Consider the following 24,337-nt stretch of genomic DNA (forward strand, 5'->3'; position numbering starts at 1 on the left):
GCTAACTAATATAGCTAATAGATAAGTATCTAATAGTCTTAATTAAGCTAAATGATATCCTCTATTACTTCTTAATATTGCCTCTTTAATTAAAGTAATAGAAAGTAAAGAGGAAAGTAGTCTTGTTATTTTCTTTATTGCTTAATATCCCTTTTCCTATATATTACGCTAACCCTAAGCTAACACTAGCTAACCCTAAGTGTAGGGTTAGGGTTATTTTTAACTAATTAGCTACCTGATCTAGCCTTAGATGATTTAACCTAAAAATTTAAGTGAAATTCTTTAATTTGGTGGCCGATTTATAATTAATTGCCTCTTAATAGTTCCTAGGGTATATGGACTTAGAGGCAGGTCTGTGGGGTAGAGAATCCGGGGAACCTGGTTACTGATGACTCCCCCTACATTGACCTATAGGCTATAGGCAAAAACATTGGACTATGTGTTGGCCAAGGTTTGTTCCCCGGCCTCCAATTCCACTCCGAGTTTATAAAATACCTATATGCAGAGAATAAATTGAGCCACATTACTGTAATAGAAAATCAAGTCTACTGGCGGAGAGTTTGTCTGTAAACATTTGTCGCTGTGCTGGATCCCAGATGTTGACTGTGATCACATGGACGTTCGCGCAGGGGTAAGTATACTCATACCTAGAACTGTGGCTGGCAATCTCGCCACTATCCCCCACCAAACTATTGCTCCTCTCGCTTTCCACAGATAACTGAAAGTGGTGCTAACATCGTCGATGTGGGACATGTATCTATGCCGGTGGTAGATCAAGTGGTTGAGTGAATATGGCAATGCTCTATTCATTAGTAATAAAATACGTAAAGTGGGCGTGTTTTAATTCATATGCATCCCAGGAGAGATTCTTAAGCAAGGCCAAGGGTCTGAACCGAAGTGTTTGACTTTGGGACAACGGAAAACTAAGAACCTTGGTTCAGCTTTGGACGTTCACTGCATCAATATGAAGCCGTATTGCATAAATGAGTAGAATTCTTTAGTCTATATCGGGCGAGAAGAAATATTGAGGAATAGCTGCAGTTGTATACACAAGGAAGTAATAACTAAACCGATGTTACTTCGAACCTACAGATGGCTGGGCTTCTTTGCTTCAAGGGCCTCACGCAGGTGCCGGTAACGACTGGGCCAGATGCCTGATTTTCCTGGAGATAGAATACCGTTCGGGTCAACCGCATCCTGCAGACATGTTAAAATGATTTGGTAACGTTGTATCACACAGTATTCTTACCTTTATCTTCTCCACAAAACGGTTATATGCGTAGTTATTGAAGCTACTATGGCCGGCAATCAGATCTACAACTGTCAGCAATCTGTGTAGTTATCACGTAGTTGGTACCCACCCATATAATTGACGTGAGCGCGGTACATTCCATAACAACGATCCTTGCTCAGCTTGTGGAAATCGTGGTACAGATCATAGACGGCCTTTCTGTCGCGCGAGCTTTGCTGGTCATACATAAACATGTTGACCATAAGGATATGACGCTCATGCATGAAAAAGTCAATCATGGGTTCGATTCCACGCTTCTCGTAACATTCATAACTCTTCTTGATCCACTCAAGAGTCAACTTGCCAGAATTCGGAATGTGAGGGGCGTAGTCTCCGTGGGCACCCTTGCCAGACCCATCCTTGGGCAAGGCCCATTGGATGGTAGGGAGACTAAAGAGAGATGACTGGCCGGTCAGAAGAACTGCATTCATCTCCGGAATTGATTTGTTGTCAACGAGGCCTCCGTTGTCCCCCGAAAAAATGGTGCCGTTCAGTTTGAGGGCTGGTTGCGTCTTCTCAACCACTTCCTTGATCTCATCGAATTGAGCTTGGATCACACGCTTAGGACCCCAAAAGCCCCATCTGGCTGTCCAGTGTGGTAAGTCGAGCTCTTTACAGAGCTCCCTCATTCTCCAAGTAGGGACAGGCCCTGGGCCATCCCAGAAGTCGACTCTTTTACCACGCGCTGACAAAATCTCCCAACACCCCATGAACCAGACACAGCTGGGGATAAGACCATTTTGGCGCATTGGGCCTAGTAGATCCACCATTGGTTCGATATGTCCAAATTCATCAGCGGACAATGTGCACTCCATGAAAGCAGGTGGAGTTGGAGTCATCCACAGACTAAGCTTGGTGACGACTCCCAAGTTGCTTTGGAGAAACAGGCCTTCAATTGAAGGGCCATAGGTGAACTTGGAGATGAAGGCATTGGGAGAACCATCAATGGAGAATTGACCAGTGCGGACAATGTCACCGTCGGCAAGCAAGACTTCAAGGCCAGAGATGGACTGGTGATGATTGAAATGCGTTCCAAAGCCCGTGCCACGGTCAAGTGTCTTTGATTGTCAGTGATGGGTAGCTTTGAGCTTCTATCAAACTTACATTACCAGTGACACTGCCCCAGCTAAGCGATGGGGTACTAGGCCAGACCTTTTTCTTATGTTCGGCACAATAATCGATCAATTGCTTCCAGCTTACACCAGGCTCTACTACACAATAGGAATACTCATCGTTGACTTCTAGAATTCTGTTCATGCGATGTAGATCCAGGGCCACCGATCCATTGATTCGAGGAGCAGGACCGCCGTATCTAATTCAAGTCAGAAATGGATTCATGACAGCCAGTTTTGTAGACTCACCCGAGGTTCTTGCCCCTAGAGAATGTCCAGAGAGGAATATTGAACTTATTGGCAACGTGTAAGACAGCGCGGACCTCCTCGACAGAAGCAGGACTAGAGAAGTATCAGCATTCCAATCAACATAGAAGAGAAACCTGGTCTGCCTACACAACTGCAGCTCCGGGAACCTTTCTTTTACTCTCATCATCATCCCAGATGTCAAAGGGATCAATGTAATGCGACAAAGCTCCCCCAACAAACACCTGATCTTTCCCAACAACTGCCGCCAGGGCCTCAATGGCCTGATCAAAGGCTTCTCCAGTTACACCTGGGGGAATGACACGCTTGATGGGTATATTTGGTGTGGAGAAGGTGTGTTGATGAGCAGCTTCGTACTCGTCCCAGGGGTAAGTATTCTTAGGTGCGGTGGATGTCATCTTGTGGGAATGTGAAGTAAGACGTATTTTCTGATTAAAAGAACTTAGAGACTCGTGGAATGAATCTATATTTTAATGTTTAACTGTTGTCATGCGATATTTATTCACAGGTCAATGTGGGGAGAGCTTGATGGTGGACTGGATTTGACTTGCGTGTTTACTGTGACCTGCTGAGGCGTGGTCTTAGCGCACAAGCCTCACGCCATTTCAGGACCAACACTTCTGGAGGCCTGACAAATTCAGGCTACCGGTACCCCGCAAGACCCGGGATGCAAGTCTCTCCACACTAATTGATCGCCATAATCCCTTTGGAACTCACGGGGTGCTGAGGAGCTATGGGTACTCCGCAGCGTATTATAACAGGACCTTTCGCATGCCATGGGTTACTATCAGCATGATTACCGGCCAATGCGTATGGCATTCTGAGCAATTACTTCACTGATTTGCAATTTTTCTCTGTTCCAACGGTTCTCCGAAGCCCACAAAGTGATGACGATGCCTCTCAACGCGGACAAGATGCCCATACTGGGAGCCATGCCACCCAAGAAATCTGCATTTGTAGTGGGTAACGATGGTTTGATGAAGCTGCTGTTGGTGGCTGTTTCCATGGCAGCGATCCTTGGAGTTACCTATCTTTGGACAGTTCCCAACTCTATCACGGTACGTTCCCTTCACTATTTTTTTGGTGTTTACCTTTTCTTATGGAATCGACAGGATCCGAGGAGACGAAAGCTACCTCCTGGCCCCAAAGGGCTGCCACTGATCGGGAACATGCTCGATCTCGCTGACTCTGATGACGTTCAGAATAAAGTACGCAAATGGCACCGGCACCACGGCGATATTTTTTACACAAAGATTGGTGGTTCTGACTACGTCTGGCTGTCCTCCCCGAAGGTCGTCAAAGAGCTCATGGACAAGCGATCGGCCACCTGGTCTTCCCGGCCACCTCTGCCGCTGGCCCAAGATGTCGCAAGTGGAGGTCTCCGACAGCTCTTCATGTCATACGGTCCCCGCTGGCGTCAGCTTCGAAAGCACACCCATGCGCTGCTGAATCTGAACTCTTCTCTCAAGTACATGCCCGTTCAAGACTTTGAGTCAAAACAGGTCCTGCGCGACCTTCTAGACAATCCCAAGGAGTGGTACACTATCAACCGTCGCTACTCTACGTCTGTAATTATGCTGGTTACCTACGGTCATCGGGTGCCGAATTTCGATGATCCGATGATTAAGAAGATTTATACTGTTCTGGACAACATGACTTGGACCACTGCCCTTGGTGCCCATGCCGTCGACAGCTTCCCGTCTCTTTCTTCCTGGCCTGAGGTCTTCTTTGGCCACTGGCGCAGCAAGGCTAAGAAAATATTCGAACATGACAGCAAGGTTTATCTTGAGCTCTGGGAACAACTGAAGAAAGAAGTCGATAGTGGCACGGCTAGGCAGTGTTTCTGCAAGGACTTCTATCTTTCTGATCCTAGTAAACACAACATCGACGACCTTCAAGCAGCTTACGCGTGCGGCGGTATGATTGAAGCTGGGTCAGAGACTACCGCAACATCAATTAATAATTGGGTCCTGTGTATGCTTCTCTTCCCAGATACTTTCAAGAAGGCTCAACAAGAGGTGGATAAAGTTGTAGGCAAGGATAGACTTCCACAATGGGAGGACGAGAAAGACTTGCCTTATGTTCGGGCTATGATCAAGGAACTCCTACGTTATCGTCCCGTGAACAAATTCGGTATGCATCATTATACCTCTGAAGACGATTGGTACGATGGCATGTTTATTCCCAAGGGATCATGGGCCATTTTAAATTGGTGGTAAGTCAGGGTACCCTTCCCAATTGTGAAGAAGCTGATCATGAATAGGGCCATTCATCGCGACCCTTCACTCTTCCCCAACCCAGACGTTTTTGATCCGTCAAGATATCTCGATAAGCCTCTAGCTGCTGCCGACTACATCAATACGAGCGATCCTGATGCTCGCGATCATTTCACCTACGGGGCGGGTCGCAGGGTATGTCCTGGTGTGCACGTTGCCGAACGATCACTCTTTATTAATATCGTTCGCGTGATTTGGGGCTTTAACATCACCAAGGCTAAAGGTCCTGACGGTAGGCTTATTGAGCCCACAACTGCTATGGTCCCTGGATTCTTGAGTATTCCTGAACCCTTCGATTGCGACTTTGTACCCAGATCTGCTAGGCATGTCAGGATTATGAGAGAGGAGTTTACAAAGGCAGAGGTAATTGGGATCTAGCTGAAGGTTAAGGACTTGAAGATCTGGTTTTGTTAATAATTTAACGATCAAGACGCGTGAAATATTTAATATGATTGAACGGAAATTGTTTGCCACATCCTTGCTTAAATATCTTTACTTGATGCACCGTTCTTACTGCGAAAGCAGTATTCCGGTTCCAGTTCTATCATTTGTGTCTAGTCCTCAGGACCGCCAAGCCAGCGATACACCACAGAACCGTCCTTATCCTGACAAGATATTAGTTAAAGTCATGATACAGGTCAGATTTCTAACTCACAAAGCATATTGGGTCATTTCCAGCCTTCTCAAAAGTCTTAATAGCCGCACTACCGATTGACGGATTTATACCAACACTTCTTGCTGCATGAACACCAAGCCCTACATCTTTGACCAGCATCTGTGATTTGAAGCCAGGCGCATATCCATTGCTGCTCGGAGCATGGGCCACAACACCAGGAACAGGATTCACATGGTCAAGCATGAAGTTCTGACCAGTAGAGTTATGAATCACTTTGTGTAAGAGATGTTTATCCAGGCCAAGCTTTCGGCCAAAAGCCATGGCCTCGCAGTTGGCTAGCAAGATGGTACAGGAGAGGTAGTTGTTGCAGATCTTGGCAGCGAGACCGTTCCCAGCCTCGCCACAGAAGAAAGCCTTATTCGCGGGGCCCATGTAGCCAGCTATCGTTCGCAAGCGTTTGGAAATAGAGTCTAGATCAATACCCTCTCGGGCCTCCGGTGCGCCTATCAAGAAAGATAAGCTACCCTTGTCAGCGGCAGGCTTGCCTCCAGACACAGGAGTGTCGACATAAGAGCCCATTCCAGCCTTATTTAGCTGGGCCACAATATCCTTGGCTGTTTCTACTTCGATGGTGCTGCATTCGAGATATAATCTTTGAGCATTCTGTGAAGTACTGCAAGCTTGGCCAGCAGCGATCACACCAGTCTCCGGATTGAGATACACATCCTTGACAATGTGCCCTGTAGGGACAATAGAGATAATTGATTGCGCCTTCTCGGCAACAGACTTGGCAGTTTTGACAACCTCGACAGGGCCAATCGAGGAAAACTCCGCCTTGAATTTCTCACAACTCGGACCATGGACATCATTGATGTACAGGGTAGCAGTGGAGTCCATCTGCTTACGGACATTGGCAGCCATGCCGTAGCCCATGGCGCCTAGGCCTAGCCTCTTAGGGTTAGCGAATGTGGCATGTGGAGGACAATGTGGGGTATAAATTCCCAGATTGGAAACCAATGTGGAGGGCAGGTTGGGTTGGGGCGTTGGGCGTTGCTAGCGTGCGGGGACTGACCGATGAAACCGATATTGTTCTCCATGCTGTGATTAGCGACTGTGAAAGAGCAAAGGCTGTCTGTTGACCGATAGGAAAAGGCTGGGGAAGCGACTGTTATACTGCTTGAGGCCACTCTGCACCAGCTCCTCAGTGGAGAACAAAGCCGGCACGGAGATAAGACATATCTATGGAGATAAGATACGCCTAGGCTGACATGAGATCACGCACTCAACAGGAAACCATCAACACAATCGCGTGGATGGCAAGCACGTCAAAGACCAAACTCCCAGGCCATGACGGTCCTGGGGTAAAGGTGCATCTCCTCGACGGAGGTAGTTTCAGCACTGCAAGTATGAAGTTACTACACAAGAATGGATCTTCTGAGCCATTCCGAATGTACGACTGGTGCTTCTTGATTCATCATCAGCCCTCTAATCGTTACGTTCTGTGGGACTTGGGGTGCAGCGATGTATGTCACGATCTGCTCTCGTTAAAGTCAAGGTCTAATATAGGGTCAAGGACTACTCGGTGTACACACCATGGGTCAACAAGTTTATGCTTCCCTATGCTAATGTTGTAGGTCCGTTGAAGTCATTGAAGGAACAGCTTGAATACCTCGGATTGCGCGTCGAACAAATTGACTCTGTTTTGTTCAGGTATGCCACAGAGTAAAACTTTGAGGAATGTCTACTAATAGGCTGATAGCCATGCACATTGGGATCATTGCAGGCCCATAAGCCAAGAGTTTCCAGACGCACAAGCATTTTTCGGCCCTGGAACGAAAGACTTCTGTTCACCTGGCCACTTGGAGTCTGGTGAGCCCTCATATGAGGTCGAGTGGGATGGTAGGTGGTTTGGATCCCGGCAACATGTCACGGAAAATTGGACCGAGTTTGAGGGAACATGGGTTCCATGGGGTACCTTTGAAAGAGCACTTGATTATTTCGGAGACGGAAGTCTGTGGGTTATTGACGCCCCAGGTCATATGCCTGGAAATTTGGCAGCTGCGGTAAAGCTGCAAAGTACTGATGAATGGGTTCTACTAGGCAGCGATTGCTGTCATTCGATGTCAGTCACGGGTGAAAGGCATTCATCGAGACCATTTGCTGACTCGATTTGGTCTAGGGCATTGCTTCGAGGCATAGAGGAGATGGCTACATATATTGGGGAAGATGGTGGAGTGAAGGCCTACCTTCAACAGGATATTCAGGCGGCTCAAAAGGCCATTGACAATATTCGGAAGCTTGAAGAAGATTATGGCGTACATGTCGCATTGGCTCATGACGCCACTTGGATGATTGAACAGACTAACTCTGTATTGATGAGTCTTTTGGATGATAACAAGAAGGGGGCTTGGTTAGACAGAGTAGCACAAGGTTTGCGGCCATAATACCCTGCAAAATGCGGGGTGCTCTCCACCATCTCTATGACATTTAAAGACCTGCATCCTTACGTCTTACATTACCCTTAAAAGCTCATCCAGAGTATCCTGAACAAATCGCAATGGGCCTCCGTGTCGGCGTCATCGGGCCAACAGGCTTCGGCGGTTCGTACCTATGTGTTGAGCTGATCAAGCGCGGCTATGCAGTTCGTGGTATCTCCAGAACACCTGAAAAGCTGGGCCAGAATCCAAGATATACTCCTTGCTCGATCGATATCGAAAAGGCATCTTTTGAGGACGTGGTTGAAGCCCTGAAGAACCTCGATGTGCTGGTCAACGAGCATGGTCCACACACTGCAGGAGAGCATGCATTGCAGTACAGTCAGTCCAAGCAATTGCTCAATCTTTCACCATCGGCTAATTCTACACTATAGAACCATTTCTAGAGCTTACACGCAAGATAGTAATCTGTGCAAAAGCCGCCAAGGTCGGCTACTTTGTCATGGTCGGCGGCTGCGGTTCCCTACACTATCCCGGAAGTCAATTCTCAACTTGCGCTGATACCAAGATATTCTGGCTGTACTACCGCCGAGGAATTGCAGACAGCCACGCCCATGTCTCATACATGGAGGAGAGACTCGGATCGATGGGAACTTCTCTTCGCGATTATCGTAACGCGCGCCTCGCGGTACGCCAAGGAAAGTCAGATCCTGCGGCAGAGAAGCTCATCGACAAGTACGAGCACACCGTCATGTCCAACGATAACGCTTTGGATTTTGTGATGGCGGGGAGAACATCATTCATGTTCTTTGATGGGAATACCTCCTTTCGGTGGACTTACGTGTCTCCTCCTGCTCTGTACCGCTCGGGGTTACGCACCGGCAGCTATACGCTTATCGAAGACGAGCTGCCGGTGAAGCCTGCACCTGAAGGACATGAAGAAAGTGACCTCACTGGGAGACTGCACGGGATTAGTGCTGCTGATCTTGCTATAGCTATCGCTGATGAGATTGGCAATGAGAAGCTGGTGGGGAAACACTGGAGCGCATACTCGGACATGTCTGATGACACTCCAACACCATCCTATGTCAGGCTCTAGATCATGTTCATAGCCAAACGGATCAAAACTCCTGAACCTTTCCTAAGTAGCGTCTTTATGCAGCCAGAGCTGTCGGGTGTGAATGCTGGGCTTGTCGAAACGTGGAGCAACCCCACATGAGGTTCGCAGGCAGAAAAAGGCATATTAGGCACTATAAGTAACCAGAAACAGGCAGACATTCAACTGCAAAATTATATGCAGGATTCAACAAATAGTCTGTTCATCATGCCTCTCGTCACAGATCAAGCAGGAAACACCTTCATCGAACACATCAATGGCCAGCGCTCCCATTACAAACTAGACGACTTTACCGACCCTTGGAAACCGAGACAGACAATATTAATCCAGCACGGGTTTGGCCGAAACGTCAACTTTTGGTATAAATGGGTACCAGTCCTCGCTCAGAAATATCAAGTCATCCGCCGCGATCTACGCAGCCACGGGCTTTCCAGCCACCCCAAACCATCGGATGAATACGACTACAGTCTGGAAACCATATTGTGGGAGATCATGGATACTATGGATCAGCTCAAGATTGATAAAGTGCACTTTTTGGGAGAATCTACGAGTGGAATGCTGGGTGAAGCATTGGCTGTCAAATTTCCCCAAAGGATCTCTTCTCTCATAATATGTTCCTCGCCTACGGTTCTGCCGTCGAGTGCACTTGAGTTCTTTGCATTTGGCCGAAAGGACTGGCCCACCGCTTGCCGGGAACTTGGGTCTCGTGGCTGGGCGCAGCAATTAGCAAAGGTGCCGGGAACCATGGCGTCTGATGACCCAGAGTACCCAGCTTGGTGGCTAGACCAAGTGTCTTCGTCTCCGTCTGAGGGACTTGCAGCATACGCCGGGTTTCTAAGTACCTTAGATGCACGGCAATTTTTGAAGGATATAAAACAGCCCATGCTTATTCTGGCACCAAAAAATAGCGCTGCAGTCAGTGTTGCCTCAATGGAAGATGTGGCGCGACAGGTGGCAGGTGCACAGCTTAAGGTCATTGATGCTCCCGGCCACGAGATATTTACATCCGGGGCTGAACAGTGCCACCAAGCAGTATTACAGTTCTTGCAGTCTTTGCGAGAGTAAAGTGTGTTCACAAGACCGATATAGAATCAGAAAAGGAACGAAGCTTCATCTGCAGTCAAGAAACCGTAGACAGGGAATAGATATCCAGACAGAGCTTCATCGGTTTGGACTTCACAATGTGGGGTAAAACTGGGATAAACAGACTCGCATTGTAGGCTATTTGTATTTGCTGACAGCCACTTCACCTCGAGCCTGGACACATTCTGATAGTTATTTCTAATAATCCCTTGTAATCATATACTCTTAGAGTGTTGATCAACATGTCAGACTTGTCCGACGCGATACATGCTTTGAAAGCCCTTGAAGCAACAGCACAGGGCAAAGCCAGCTTGTCTGTCGTTCAGGGAGGATCATTTACCATCGACTTGAGCCTTTTCGTTGACGGCGTCTCTATGGAAAAGAGGAGTAAGGTGCCGTGTCTTTGTTTCGTCATCACCTATCAGGCCCCAGAGGGCATCAAGAAGCGCATTCTGTATGATTTGGGCATCCGTCGCGACATCAGTTCATACCCACCGAGAATCCAGGAACAGCTCCCCCATCACTACCCTTTGGAAGCTTTTCCAGACGTGAAGCAAAGACTGCTCGAGGGAGGCTTGTCCCCGAAAGACATTGATCAGATCATCCTCAGCCACATGCACTGGGACCACACTGGCACGCCTTCTGATTTCCCAGATGCCACGATTTGGGTTGGCTATGGGTCGCTGGCTTTGCTGGACGGGCCACCAGATACCAGGAATGCGCACAATAATTTCTCAAAGGACCTTTTTGACGGTCTCGAGACAGAAGAATTCCCAGATCCCAGTAGCTGGAAGGTCGTTGGGGGACTCAGAGTTTGGGACGTTACAAATCAAGGCTTCATTTGCGTCGTGGATTCTCCCGGACACTTGGTTGGCCACATTTCCCTGCTTGCACGGCTGGGAGAGATGAAATGGGTGCTCTTGATTGGAGATTCTTGCCACGATCCACGGTTACTGTCTGGCGAGCGGGAAATAGCACAATGGGAGGATGGTGATGGCGTTTTATGCTGCGTTCATGGAGATAGGGAGGCGGCTGGAAAGACTCTGAAGACCTTTCGGGTATGGTCAAATGCAGCGGCGGAATGCGGGATTGACTTGGACATTATCTTCGCTCATGATATTGAGTGGGCACAACGCCATCCAGAGGCATTCTTAACAGATAGTCTATAATACTATAACTTAAAGATTTGCCCAAGGCTGATAGCTATCCTCGCACATAAGTCTCTGGAACTGGCGACGTCTAATACCAATATTTCCTCCATCAAAAAGCGGAAATACAGCAGCATCAGCGAGGAGACGAGGGAAGCCTGTCTCATTGGCGTATGAGGTCCTAGAAGACATGTTAACCAAGATCCATGCACAAGAGATTGAACGTAAACACATACATGCCAACTACTTGCATGCACTCATACACGCACTGGATGGCCGAGTCGGAGCTGTGGATCTTGGCTTCCAAGCAAGCTTCGAACCGGGCCTTGGCATCACCAGGCCCATTGTCGAGGGAGTCAAGTGCCTTCCATACTAGAGCCCGGGACGAGTCGATTCTCATCTTGGCATTGATGAGCAAATCAGCGGGACTCTGTCTCTGGATGATAGGTACCGATCCTCCCCTATGGTCGTTTTTGGCGAATGCCAGCGCCTTATCGAAAGCAGCGCGCATGGTGCCGACGGCCATGGCCCCAACCATGGCTCCCGTGATGCCGAAGGCCTCTTCGATCTGCTTCGCACCCGAACCAGGAGCAAACAAGACGTGGTCGATGGGAACTCTGAAGTTTGTGTAACGTGTCTGAGGGCCGGTAGCGGCGATATGTCCCATAAGGTCGGGCTCCTCAAGCAACTCGTAGGCTCCGGGAGCGTTCTGAGCCACTACCTCTCGAGTCACAAGCAGCACCATCAGGGTGGTGGCTGGGTCGACGTCAGCTTTCTCAGGTCCTCCGTCTTCAGAGTAACGAGCGCAAAGGCATGAAAGCGTGGCGCCTTTGGCATCCCAACCCGCACTGTTAGTAGTCCATCTCTGCCAACAGAGTTAGTAACAAGCACGATAGATAGAAAAAGACGTCGCTTCTTACCTTTTCTCCATTGACAACATAGTAATCACCTTCCTTCCTAGCAGTGACACCGAGACCTTTGCCACCCTTTTCAAGATGGTTGGCTGTGCCACCTGGTTCGGAATGAGTTAAGCTTGCGAGATGGTCACCTTCTCCTGAGATGAATGGAGTAAGGAACCTTCGCTTCTGCTCAGGCGTGCCACCAATGAGAAGAGGGAGCAGCCCAAGAGCGGTGCCGACAAGGTGAATAGTAATGCTCGAGTCAACGGCATAGAGCTCTTCCAATATAAATGCAGACTCCAGAAGACTCTCAGCGTCTCCGTCATCAGACTTTGGGATCAGGGCCTTGAGTAAGCCTCGTCCCACCAACTGGGCGTAAAATGGTCGAGTGGCACGGAACCGATCTATCTGGTCTGGAAACTTGGAGTAGACCGGGTAGGCTGAGCCTTGGACCTCCCGTGCGACTTTTGCAGCCTTGGCTCGCAGAAGCTTTTGGCTCTCAGTCAAGGAAAAGTGAACCGTTTTGAATTGAATAAACTGAAGGCTTTTTTACGGAACAGGAGGCTTGCGATTAGTGTAAGGATGGTGTTGGCAAGAGGTCTAATTCGTTAGATGCAGTGCTGTCTTTTATAACTGTAGCATTCCTCTGTAGTAAATGATTTCTTATCTATGATTTACCATCCATATAGCACCTCTACCAGTTTCTTACTACATTGATACTTCCCCGAGATCTACTGGTAGTATAGTATCTTGCCTATCTCTAGATTCCCCTTCAAAAGTTAGAGGATAAGCAGTATCCGGACTCGTATCTTATCTGCGCAGTCCCGGATAGGTAGTATTCAGTAAGCCCCTAAGCTAGATTGAGTTAGTTCTTAATGATCCAACTTCATTTGAGGACAGCAAGCACTCGGAAGACTGCTGCAATGAAAGAGCACCAGTTAAAGAAAGAAAACCACATGCCTATCATTTGACTCAAGTTGTCAACTCTTGATTTTGATATAATTGACCGATATTTAGTTCATTGAATAATAACAAAGGTTACATCTGTATGAATCTAGTCATGAAATATTCAGATAACATTTGAATCCTTCGCCAGCCAAGGGTCAAGGTCAAACAAGTCAGTAAGTGAGCTCATAGTCCCCTCTCCAAATGAATCACCCATGAAGCTCTGGTCCGTCAGCAGCCACTGTAGATTATCATGATCCATGTTAGACACCTCATGAGAGTTGTAATGAGATGAATATTGTCGATCGTGTTCTGCCGATGGTACCCCATTACCTTGTAAGCCCTCAACCCCCAGACCTTTCAGATCGAGGTCATGAGTTACCCAGGAAGCTGCCAGTAGTTGAATTGCTCGACATGCCCTGAAGCTCCACGTCCATAGAGTCCCCATTTCCTGTAGAGCTGATACACAAAGACGAAGTCTTGAGTTGCCCCTTCGCCGAATGAAAGGTTGGTCAGAAACAGCGTCCATGAGATACAGCGTCCATGAGATGGATTGTTGCTGCCGTGAATGTGTGACAGACAGTACCCACGGTTATAAAGCGCTTCACGTCCGTTAGCAAGGCCCTGGTTCTATCTGTCGAACGCGAGATATGGCTCACCAATGAATAATGATGCTTGTAGGTGCGAAGTATTGTGGTTATCTTATTCGCAGACGCTCGGCATATCTCCATGTGAGGACATGGATATGATGATGTATCGCCCATTGATCTTTTCTTGCTGCTCATAAACGGCCTATGAAGCAAGATTTGCCCCACGTGATACTGGGTGCTACAAACGTCAGTGAGACTGAAACAGAACACATACCGCTGATCCCACGTACTGTAGTTGATACACATGCGGTAGTGCTGCCGTCTGTGAGGTGCTGGGCAGTAGCATAAAAGATGGAAGTCTTGACCAACACGTTCTCGCCTCGAGGTCTGTTTTCGATACGAGATCATGCAATTCTGTAGCCAATAAAGAGCTTTTCGGGGCGTAGCTGTAATGGTTTCAGCCATTGTTACTGACCAGCTTGTTTCAAGTGACTTATCCACAACCTACATGATATCCAACGTCGAGACGATAAGACTCAGATGGTCGGACATGCAGTTCGCAGTAGAAGGGATCCTGGAACGGAGCACTGGCGCCTGCCGCATTCTATCCGTTGAGGGAACCCAGGTCTCGAATTCAGCAGCATCACTGGTATCTAGCTTTGGACACGTCACGTGGTGACTAGAGACTGTCCCAGAGCGGCCTAATCCGAGAACAAATAGCCTATCTGACGGTCAATAGAAGCCTCATAAAGGGTGGATGATGGCGGAGAGAGGTATGCTCATACTTGTCCAGAATCCAACACCCTGACCATACAACTTGACGTACATTGGCAGCCTCCTTGGAGATAACACCTGATTTCACCAAGTCAGTGCAGTCGATGTTGAGGCCAAGATTGAACGCCATGCGAGTTGCCATGCCTGGAACGAAAGCAAATGTCAGTTGCATGACCAATAGAGACTATATTGGGGCGCCATACCTATGTAAAGCCAGCCAGCTGGTTCTTTGTTTTCTGCCATGCATTGTATTGAGAGAAGTGTGGCGGCCTGCACGGCAGGAATTGTTGTGATTTCGCACTCATATCGAAGGAGGTCCTTGGCGTGCACGGCAAACTGGACCCCAGCCGTTGAAGGATCGTCAGGGTCTGTTCGTAGACATGGGCGGTCCGAGTATCTTGCGGCCACAGAGTACATAGCCCAAAGAAGCAATGGCGTGCAATATTCGGTGGACACGCCACTGTACCAGTCCCTCATAAACACAGATTTGTCAACAATGTATACCCGGGGATTCTGCCAACAGAAATATAGCTCAAGAAGATGTTCTTGTAATTCCAGTGGTAACGTCACCGCCTGACTGAGGCGGACTCTGTCACATGAAGCAGGCTTGGCCAGTTCCCCTAGACCGGTTCCCACTTTATGGACCAAGTTCAAATACTCTGTGAACTGAAGTATCGAAGCTCGCCATCATCATCAAGTGCAAGAGAGCCGCACTTCTCTGTGATTTGCTGGAGCAAGACTTCCGTCTCATCGGCGTTGGCTTCCTCAGTCTCCGGCTTGTTTTCAATCTTAAGATCAGTTGCTTTGGGATTGCTGTCCAACGCAGGAATTGTTTGACCCAGTGCAAGGAGTTGGTCCTCCAAAATCTTGATTCGAAGCTGCAAGGTCTCCACAAGCTGTTTACTTGGCGGCCTAGAATGTCCTGTCAGATCGTACTCCACGTAGATAAATAGTATAGGAATAAGAGTCTAAATTAAACGAGGGCATCTCAGAGCCTTACTTGCGTTTATTCTCACTGTGCAGATACTGGCAGAAACATCCCCTTGCGATGCACGTACTTCATGATGGCTCGACCCCATCGCACTATTAAAAGCCTGGTTAGGGCGTGGATCCGTACGGCTGCAGATGGATTCATGCAGACAGGGATAGCAATGCTTACTTTGATGCGCTTTTGACGACATGAGGTGCATGCGATGGAGGACCGCTGATATTTGGTATTTTTAGGGCGGATTGCTCTCATGACGTGTTGTATATATGGTATTTAACTCCTTAAAGCGGTGTAGTGAAGAACGCAAAAGGCACCTTAATTTAAGCAATCGTTTAAAAGCTCTTTATCTTATAGCTATACTGGAAGTGATAAGGTGACTGGTTAAATCGTTAGTAAGAGACTACTGGCCGATCGGCTAGAGAGTGTTGGAGAGATAAGAGATAAGCGAGCCTCTGTTAAGATAAAGTAAATGCGTCTCTTTTCCCTGCATCCTCCGATAGAAGAAATGCAGTGCTATACAGTTTCTGGGGAGAGTGGGTTTATCTAACTCAGTTCAATCGGCCAAGATGAGGCTGAATTCTCTAAAGGAAGATAATATCCAGTACAGCACGGAAATAGCCAGATCCTCTATGCGAACCTTAGCTTTCCTATCGACCTGTAGCAAGAACACATCTAATGCATCTACTGTGGAACTGGACCTATATTAAGTACTGAGTTCTCTAGCGTGAATGGTTTTCTTCTCGTCGTCCTTGCCAAGGTGGTGAAGAGTCTCCTGATTGACAAACTCTGAAGGCATGCCGTCAATTGGATCGCGAAAGAGTTCTTGAATATCTTCAAGCGACATTTTACGGGTCTGCGGCCTGATTAGATCTTGTCCTCAGCAAGTTAGAATTACGATACATACCTCGGGAAATGTCATATATGCGTACACAATGATAATTGAAGTGGCAACAATAAATACCAGATAGAACTTCCACCCAATCTCAGCAAATGTTGTAGGAGCAGCTGTAGTGAAGATAATGGTGGCGAAAAAGAGGCCAGAGACAGAGATTGAGAGCCCTTTCGTGCGAACTGGGGTTGGAAAGATCTCGGACGCATAAACGTAAGACGTAGCGTCGCAACAGAGGGTAAAAATGGTGACGTGAAGAAAGAGGAAGAAGACAGCGCTTGATGCAGCTCCTCGATGATTCGTCTTTTCAAAGACGGACATAGTAATGCATTCTCCTATGAGAGCGATGACACAGCCAGCAAAGCCACCAACTACAACATGTCAGTATACAATATGTCTTTAATGCGGTTGCGTGTAGTGAGTACTCACGAAGCATTTTGACGCGGCCTATGTGATCAACAAGGTAGGCATTTATGAAGTTGCCGAAAGGAGCCACAGATATCCAGCCGCGCTGGATGAGAAGCTGCTGGACGGTGCTGAACCCCAAACTAGCATACAGCAAAGGGCCATAGTCTGACAAGTTAGTTAGTACAAGGGCTGGCCTCGGCTCCGACGGTGTGGCGGCACAATATGGCTACTCACTGTTGATAACGATAGTCGCGGTGGCTTGGCATCCAAACGTGGTGAGAAACCCCGTGATGCATCTCTTTCTCATTGAAGGTGTCCTGAGTAGATCGAAGAAGGTAATATTTTGCTGCATCTCGCAGATGGTTTGCCTACGCAAGACCTCGAAATCTGCATCAGTCGTTTCCTCATCAGAACTCGGACCTTCTCCGCTTGCAAGCCGCGTATAATTGAACGAGTCGCGGGCTTCGTCGATGCGGTTGGCCAGAATGACTGTCATCGGGTCAGAAAAAGAAGTTACTGTTCATGGAGGAGTGGAACTGACGCCAGCGGGGCGTTTCTTGCAGCATCAGGATGCCTACTGCAAGCAGCAGTGAAGGCAAACACTGAATAGGCAGAGGAATACGCCATTGGGCACCGGAAGCTTTGACGAAGTAGAATCCCAAACCGGTCCAGCTCGCGAGAGCATACCCCGTGCCTATCATGCCACCATGGATGCCGACGAGGAGCCCGCGAATATGTGATGGCGACATCTCGCTCTGATAGAGAGGGACCAGCGTCACCAAGGCTCCTGGGAAGTATTAGTCTGCAGTCTGCGTCATCGACACATTCGCTAACCTGCCTATGCCGATACCAGGGAGAAAACGCATGGCAATGAACATGTCGATGTTGATGCTTCCAGCCTGAAGGGCTCCACCGATAGTCGAGATCAGCGCCGCAACCAAGATGGCCTTTCGACGACCAAAGGCATCTGCGATTGCATAGCAGCTTAATGTACCTAGAAAGCCTCCAGCTTGAAACAATCCATTGATAGCCCCCATGAGATCGTTCGCGTTGTGTCTTGAGTCCAGGGCGAAGTGACTCAAGAATGTCGGCTGACCTAGCGTGGTAGCAATGATGCTAGATGCATAGCCGTAGCTGAGACTGCCGAGAGCCGCGAAGATGACAATCTGGTACAAGTTAGCGTTTTGCCCAAGTAGATCGATCAATGGCACCAACAGGCAGACGCATTGCTGAGCTTGATTCCATTGTGAAGAACTGGATAATGCCGGAAGCTTGTCTGGGAGAAGAGAAGAGATAGTGATGTCTTAGTCAAGCCAATCAATGGCTTGCAACAGCTTGCTGGGCGTAAGGCAATGTCGGGAGCCCGTACATTATTATATAACTATGTAGCGTAGTCTCTTTTACCTTGCCGAACAATTTCCATGATGATTTGTAGAGATAAGCGGACGTGGTTACCGCGAGCTGTTGATGCATCGTCGCTTTTACTGGCAAGTTCTGATCATCAGTTGCTAGGCGCTATTTCAGATGTGGTAAGTTCCAAGTTCAGCAGCCCGCACTTCATTGGCCGCTGGTAACAACCCGTTTGCACCTCCGGGTAATACTTATCCTTGATTGATATCTTATCTCATGGCAGAGATATACAGACTCTAGACTTTAAACCTACTGCTATTACTATACTACTTAAAGTACATATAGTAGATCTTGGATAGGCAGTACCCGAGTCACTAACTTATCTGTCTTTTCTGGCTACGACGCTGCTTATACCTATGAGACCTCTTTTATTACTCTAGACTATGTCCCTATAGTTTTACCCCTCCATCTCAGTAGTCCCTTTACAACGTAATTAGTCAATTTAAGTGATTCTAGACTTTGATTAAGTTACCTATAGATTCACTCCCTTTATTCATCCTTTTCTGTCCGTACTTGTCCTATTAATATCCTATCTTGAGAAACCCAAAACAGCTCTATAAGTGGTACGTCAGATGACAGAGGTTCACAAAGATTTATCTCAACGTCCATAGCGGCGTTATAGCTGCCACCAAATGCCCCGTGTTTCTTGTCGACTGCTCAACAATCGACATTGGCACATCTCGTCAGGTAGCAGAAGAGTTCAGGATAAAGCATCCTTCGACACGTCGATGCCCCAGTATCTGGTGGAACACTAGGAGCTGAGGTCGGCTCACTAACAGTTATGTTCGGTTGTTCCGAAGAGGACCCTTCGTATCTTGCGCTATGCCGCCTTCTCGGGCTGATGGGTAATAACATTATTGCGTGTGGTGGTCCAGGAACAGGTCTGACTGCTAGAATGTGCAATAATTACTGCTCCGGTCTGATTGCCATTGCCACCGCGGAGGCCTTTAACATCGGGATCAAATCGGGCTTGGATCCTTGAGTTCTCCAAGAGATCTTCTCTAAGAGGACGGCACAGACTACAATTAACGATAAGTGGAACCCTGTACCTGGTCTGTGTCCAGATGCGCCGTCCAGCAAAGGCTATAGGGGCGGCTTTAAAGTGCAGCTGATGGCCAAGGACTTTGGTCTAGCTTGCGACTTGGCGGAGAGCTCTAATGCCAAGACGGTACTGGGCGCCGCTGGTCTTGAGCTGTATACGAATGCAAGCTCGGATCCGAATTGCAGAGACCTGAATTCCCGTGTAGTGTACCGGTATTTGGGAGGGCAAGAAGAATGGTTGGAGCGCTTGTTGTCTGATAAAGACCCTATAGGCAAGGAGTAACAAGTATTAGTAAAATAAAATAAATGTATATAAAAGAATTATTTACTTGATTTAAAGTAACAGACTAATGCTGTAAGCATTTCAGTATATTAAAATATAACCGTCGGCTATATACGAATCTGCTATACTAAGTGTTATTGGATTAATTCTCTAGGGTTTCAATACCCCGCAATCGCCTTACTTCTATAAGTAGTTGATCTACGACCATGGGGGCATTAGTCTTATGCTGATGGTGTCGAATACCTTGTAATTCCTGTAATGTTCTTAACTCTAAGGGTGGCTTTATTCGGCCCGTATGTATTATCCCATTGGCGCGTGTAATACGCGGCAGTATGAAGTAGACACATATCCTTGCATGTCCCACCATCTACCGGCAGATTATCGTAAACAGTCTGACGATCCCTTTATCCCTCTGGATTTTATGTGCTCGGTCCTCTCTCCTCTACCTCAATCGGAAGGTGGCTCACTATATTCGGGTTAGAATCAGCCGACATGATTACTCTTCAATTGTCTGCTCCTCGGAGACCTTTGGACTGAATAACATATAAGAAGAGAGAAATCGCCAACTCCCCCAACGTTCATCATCTCATAACAGCATCTGAGCTTTAACAGGTTCCCAACATGATTTGGAAGCAGTCTTCTCTTCTGGCCCTGGCAGTAATGTCAGCAAATGCATCTCCTGCACTGGTTGCTCGAGCTGGCCAGTGGATTGTTGGCCTTGAACCGATCCAGGCTGTCATCACCCAGGATGACGCAGGGGCGTTTAGCTTTCAGTGTCAGACCAATGGCCAGACTGTTGTTACAGCTTCAAAGATTGGCTTTTCCACCAGCCTAGGCGATGTAGGACCGCAATTTCAGTCATGCACTGCCCTGGAACAAACGGAGGAGCTCGTCGTGTACACCACTCCGGTTGGTCGCACAACGTCTCGCTCGGCTACGTATAGGACGCAATCGTTCCAATGCCAAACTACCGATGCTAAGCACATACAACTTGATATACGTGTCGGACGTGACGGATGCGGATTCCGAACCAAGGTCCCAGACGGTCAGTACCAGGTGACGGCAGAGTCTTCGTCGTGGACATTTGCTCAGAATGGAGCAACCTTTCTGGTAAGCATCAACTCAATGGATTCGTCGACTGATCCTTGAAAGCTAACTTGGCCACAGATGGATGACCCTGAAAACACATCATACGAGGGCGAGTGGATCCAAAGTGATGTGGCCACGGGCCTTTCGGATTCCAGGCGGGTGATGATGCCATACCTCGCCGATGTTGGGTCCGTAGCTTCTGACCAATGGGTCCTCCTGATTGAAGGTGATATCGACGGGCGTTGGCAAGGGTCCCAACTCTCACACTCGGATGGGTCACTGAATTACACCTTTTATCTTGCTGAGGGCGGCGTCGTCGAGGTTCAGAAGGCGGTCTTCACACCCTGGCGCATTGCTGGTAAGCGCTCAACGTCTCGATGAACGCAATATGATCCACCATGCTGACTCGCACCTTTACCTACAGTTGTTGGTGATCTCCCCACACTTTATAAGAGCCATTTTGATCAAGACAATCACGAGCCCACCAACGTGACCGACCTGAGCTGGATCAAGCCTGGAAACGTTGCGTGGCACTGGCTTCCAGAACCCGACGCGGTCCATAACCTCACACGCCTGGAGGAATATGTTGATGTTGCCGCTCTCGAAAAATGGCCATTCGTCCTGATCGATGAGGGCTGGAGCGAGGATACTGTAACTAAGCTTGTCAACTACGCCGAGCTCCAGGGGATCGGCGTTATCATCTGGTACCCTTCGAACCAGTGGAATTCGACCTCTGACATCGTTACTCACATTGCAGACATGAAGAGCTGGGGCGTCAAGGGCGCCAAGCTTGACTTTTTCTTGTCAGATGTGCAAGCGATGCATGCGCAGCAAGACTCTATTCTCTCACAAATGGCTGAAGCCCAACTCATGGTTAACTTTCATGGCTGTCCGCCTCCGCGTGGCATGCAGCGTCAGTGGCCTCATTTGATGACCGTTGAGGCTATTAAAGGCGACGAACATGAAAACTCCGCATTCCGCCACACGGTCATTCCCTTGACTAGAGGCCTCGTCGGAAGTATGGACTTCACGCCCAGCCTCTACACCGCCGCAGGAATATCCTACAGCGACGAGCGACAACGCCAGCAGTTGGAACAGTGCTCTGTCGGATGCGGTCTCGCCAAAGCCATCGTTTTCGAGTCAGGCTGGCAGCATCCAGGCGAAAGGCCTGAAGTCATCAGGAGCTATCCTCTCGCAGTCCGAATGTACAAGGAGCTTCCTTCGTCCTGGCAAGACTCTGATCTTCTCAGCGGCTCATACCCAGGCAAGGCTATAGTCGTCGGTCGCCGCTCCGATACGCTGAACCGGCACTACTTTGCTGGAGTCTTCAATGGCGCCGAGCAGACCTTTGATTTGAAGCCGACAAATCTACCTACAGGCAAAACCTTTGTCCTTGACGTAGTTCATGACTCACCCGGCAATGATACTGACCGGACCGCGATTGATCGAACTATTCACACTGATGTTGATTCGGGCTCGTCCATTTCAATTCCCATCAAGAGCAATGGAGGGTTTACGGCGATTGCTTGCGAGACAGCTGGGGCCGACGGCGGCTGCCTGTTCGAGGCGTAACTTGCCTACCAACGCAGTTGCAGTTTACGAGGACTAGCTTTGCAGTTCAGATACTAATAGTTTTCCATCGCTGACAAGTTTACCTACACTCTATAATGTATCTCTTAATAAGCTAGCATTTCAGTTTAAATCTTGTTATCTACAAACACAGTTTCTTTTACTATAATTATAGCAGTGCATCAATATCCAGCTTAGTATGCATCCGCTTCTTTGAAAACACTCTTCCACAATCTCCCGAGCTCAAGCCCAGACCAAACGCGTCAATGGTATGCACATAGCCATCTTCCAGCTTCCAATCGTACTTGTATATCAAGTGGGCCAGGAGAACCTTAGCTTCGTTGGAAGCAAAGAACCTACCTGGACATGCATGGCGACCATGTCCAAAGCCCATATGTATTGAAGATGTGCTTACAAGATGAGCTTTGCTCTCCATCTCTGGATCGGACCGCATGCGGAAGAACCTATATCCATCGAAGGTTTCAGGATCGGGATAGATATTGGGGTCGTACATCGAGCCAAGGTCTGACATGCACCGATCGCCCTTCTCCAGCACTAATCCTCCCGGTAGAGTGACGCGATCTTTGGCTTTGCGATTCATGATTGCTGACACGTGTTAGCAGGGAATCATTTGCTGAGATGGCTTGGCTGCTTACCAGCTGTTATAGGCTTTAACCTCTGGGCTTCTTTCGTCACGCTATCGAGCAGTTTCATGTTAAACAAAGCTTTCTTCGACCAGCCTTCCTTGTTTAGGACCTCAACAATCTCCTTGCGAACATCTTCCACTAGCTCTGGCCTTTCAATCAACCGGAGCATGGTCTCTGTTACAAGGTCAGAGGTAGTATTGATGGCCACGACTGAGAGTGATAGCTGAGAGGCTACAGGATCATACGGCTTCCCATGGCTCTCTTCAGCGAACCACTGGAGTGCATCGTTGTATGGAGGTGCAGGTTTTCCTTTTGCCATCGCTTCCTGGAGCTCTCGCTGTCGCTTGCCAAGCAGCGGCGCTAACACAGTGTGCCCTGCAGCCACCTGGGTCCTGAGTAGCTGACATTGTGGAATAAAACGGCACGCAATCGGTCTGAACCACTTTGGGTACTGGCGGAGTAAGTCTGCAGCCAAGAATGAGTTCATACTGTAAGATTTGGAGATCTCAAGCCACTTAGCGTTCCTACAAAGCTCATTGCCGAGAAACACGCGAGATGACAAGCGGGCGACGAGATCCAGCATTGCCTCTTTGAAGTCAAGTTCTTTCCATTCTGATTGATTCAGTAAACAGCCCGCATCAAGCTCAGAGTTTAGCCATACCAGGGGAAGTTCCAAGCAAAAGTTTGGTGGCAAAGTCTGCCTCGGCAGATAGAGGAGCAGTGACGTGATCTTGAATGTGTTAGTCACGGAAATGCCGAGGAAAACAAAGTCGCCTACTTAGAAGCTTGGTTAACCTCTTGTTGATTGTCCTGATGAGAAGTTCATCAGGACGGTCGTTGAAGGCAAATCCATCGAATCCAGGAATACCGGAATGGAAGTTATCAGAAAAGAACTCGAGGAAGTCAAGAGCCGGCTCATTGCGGGTCTCGTCAACATATTGAGACGGAAGGACAATCAAATCGTCGACATCCGTAAACATTCTGTACGGCTTTCCTGGATACAATTCACGGCCTTTCGCTAGTAGCGCTCGGGCATTCATAGCAAAATGCCACCTTGCCTTTTTCCCTAGCAGGTCAAACTTGCCAGGAGGGTTAAGATAGGGGAGTTCATCATGCCTATCTGGGAGATTGTAGTAGATTAGTAGCAGACTAAGAACTAACATGGAAGAGAGGAGAGCCAGCTGCTGGGGTTCCAGCGACTGTAGTAGTGGGAGTGCTGAGCCAGTCATGGTTAGGCGGCAAGACGAAATGAGAATATTGTAAATCGGTCAAATTGGAAGGTGTTTTCTTGCCAATTCAATGATAGCCATGGCTTTCGTATCTCCTTTACTTATAATATCATCAAGACATGCAGAGCCGTGAAACAATCAAGATGGAAGATCCCAGTGCACTTAGTGTCTGTCTCTCATCTAGCGAGCGTGTGAGCAAAGACTGGGTTCCAAATACGGTAGTTTCCAACC

General features: G+C 48.2%; 10 protein-coding genes across 10 annotated transcripts; 5 read left to right on the forward strand and 5 right to left on the reverse strand.

Annotated features, from left to right (window-relative positions):
• Positions 1-1,086: 1,086 nt before the first annotated feature.
• On the reverse strand, positions 1,087-3,068 carry FTJAE_13661 (Vanillyl-alcohol oxidase; the record flags this gene model as incomplete). Its single annotated transcript, XM_037346828.1, has 6 exons — positions 1,087-1,197; positions 1,250-1,314; positions 1,362-2,349; positions 2,396-2,603; positions 2,653-2,745; positions 2,800-3,068. 6 exons carry the CDS (start codon positions 3,066-3,068, stop codon positions 1,087-1,089), a joined length of 1,734 nt encoding a protein of 577 aa, XP_037199304.1.
• A 534-nt stretch (positions 3,069-3,602) lies between these two features.
• FTJAE_13662 (cytochrome P450 monooxygenase) lies at positions 3,603-5,324 on the forward strand (the record flags this gene model as incomplete). The annotated part of the gene is made up of 3 exons (XM_037346829.1): positions 3,603-3,728; positions 3,783-4,885; positions 4,934-5,324. The coding sequence occupies 3 exons, from the start codon at positions 3,603-3,605 to the stop codon at positions 5,322-5,324; spliced, it is 1,620 nt and encodes a 539-aa protein (XP_037199305.1).
• A 176-nt stretch (positions 5,325-5,500) lies between these two features.
• On the reverse strand, positions 5,501-6,495 carry FTJAE_13663 (3-hydroxyisobutyrate dehydrogenase; the record flags this gene model as incomplete). The annotated part of the gene is made up of 2 exons (XM_037346830.1): positions 5,501-5,551; positions 5,602-6,495. The coding sequence occupies 2 exons, from the start codon at positions 6,493-6,495 to the stop codon at positions 5,501-5,503; spliced, it is 945 nt and encodes a 314-aa protein (XP_037199306.1).
• Positions 6,496-6,830: 335 nt separating this feature from the next.
• On the forward strand, positions 6,831-9,096 carry FTJAE_13664 (metallo-hydrolase oxidoreductase; the record flags this gene model as incomplete). Its single annotated transcript, XM_037346831.1, has 6 exons — positions 6,831-7,085; positions 7,136-7,272; positions 7,322-7,684; positions 7,742-7,992; positions 8,091-8,378; positions 8,432-9,096. 6 exons carry the CDS (start codon positions 6,831-6,833, stop codon positions 9,094-9,096), a joined length of 1,959 nt encoding a protein of 652 aa, XP_037199307.1.
• Positions 9,097-9,321: 225 nt separating this feature from the next.
• FTJAE_13665 (alpha beta-hydrolase) lies at positions 9,322-10,179 on the forward strand (the record flags this gene model as incomplete). Its single annotated transcript, XM_037346832.1, has 1 exon — positions 9,322-10,179. The coding sequence occupies one exon, from the start codon at positions 9,322-9,324 to the stop codon at positions 10,177-10,179; it is 858 nt and encodes a 285-aa protein (XP_037199308.1).
• A 260-nt stretch (positions 10,180-10,439) lies between these two features.
• On the forward strand, positions 10,440-11,366 carry FTJAE_13666 (3-hydroxyisobutyrate dehydrogenase; the record flags this gene model as incomplete). The annotated part of the gene is made up of 1 exon (XM_037346833.1): positions 10,440-11,366. One exon carries the CDS (start codon positions 10,440-10,442, stop codon positions 11,364-11,366), a length of 927 nt encoding a protein of 308 aa, XP_037199309.1.
• A 9-nt stretch (positions 11,367-11,375) lies between these two features.
• On the reverse strand, positions 11,376-15,616 carry FTJAE_13667 (acyl dehydrogenase; the record flags this gene model as incomplete). Its single annotated transcript, XM_037346834.1, has 9 exons — positions 11,376-11,526; positions 11,582-12,210; positions 12,266-12,733; positions 14,070-14,166; positions 14,288-14,436; positions 14,606-14,697; positions 14,757-15,098; positions 15,212-15,465; positions 15,612-15,616. The coding sequence occupies 9 exons, from the start codon at positions 15,614-15,616 to the stop codon at positions 11,376-11,378; spliced, it is 2,187 nt and encodes a 728-aa protein (XP_037199310.1).
• Positions 15,617-16,244: 628 nt separating this feature from the next.
• Positions 16,245-18,083, reverse strand: FTJAE_13668 (major facilitator superfamily transporter; the record flags this gene model as incomplete). The annotated part of the gene is made up of 7 exons (XM_037346835.1): positions 16,245-16,394; positions 16,446-16,801; positions 16,860-17,003; positions 17,073-17,327; positions 17,380-17,625; positions 17,689-18,004; positions 18,054-18,083. 7 exons carry the CDS (start codon positions 18,081-18,083, stop codon positions 16,245-16,247), a joined length of 1,497 nt encoding a protein of 498 aa, XP_037199311.1.
• A 2,110-nt stretch (positions 18,084-20,193) lies between these two features.
• Positions 20,194-22,233, forward strand: FTJAE_13669 (glycoside hydrolase family 97; the record flags this gene model as incomplete). The annotated part of the gene is made up of 3 exons (XM_037346836.1): positions 20,194-20,682; positions 20,740-21,019; positions 21,086-22,233. 3 exons carry the CDS (start codon positions 20,194-20,196, stop codon positions 22,231-22,233), a joined length of 1,917 nt encoding a protein of 638 aa, XP_037199312.1.
• A 166-nt stretch (positions 22,234-22,399) lies between these two features.
• Positions 22,400-24,106, reverse strand: FTJAE_13670 (ent-kaurene oxidase; the record flags this gene model as incomplete). The annotated part of the gene is made up of 5 exons (XM_037346838.1): positions 22,400-22,836; positions 22,887-23,489; positions 23,539-23,607; positions 23,656-23,993; positions 24,039-24,106. The coding sequence occupies 5 exons, from the start codon at positions 24,104-24,106 to the stop codon at positions 22,400-22,402; spliced, it is 1,515 nt and encodes a 504-aa protein (XP_037199313.1).
• Positions 24,107-24,337: the final 231 nt, after the last annotated feature.

Source organism: Fusarium tjaetaba (genome assembly GCF_013396195.1).
Source record: "Fusarium tjaetaba strain NRRL 66243 chromosome Unknown NRRL66243_c0000451, whole genome shotgun sequence".
Classification (NCBI taxonomy): Eukaryota; Fungi; Ascomycota; class Sordariomycetes; order Hypocreales; family Nectriaceae; genus Fusarium; species Fusarium tjaetaba.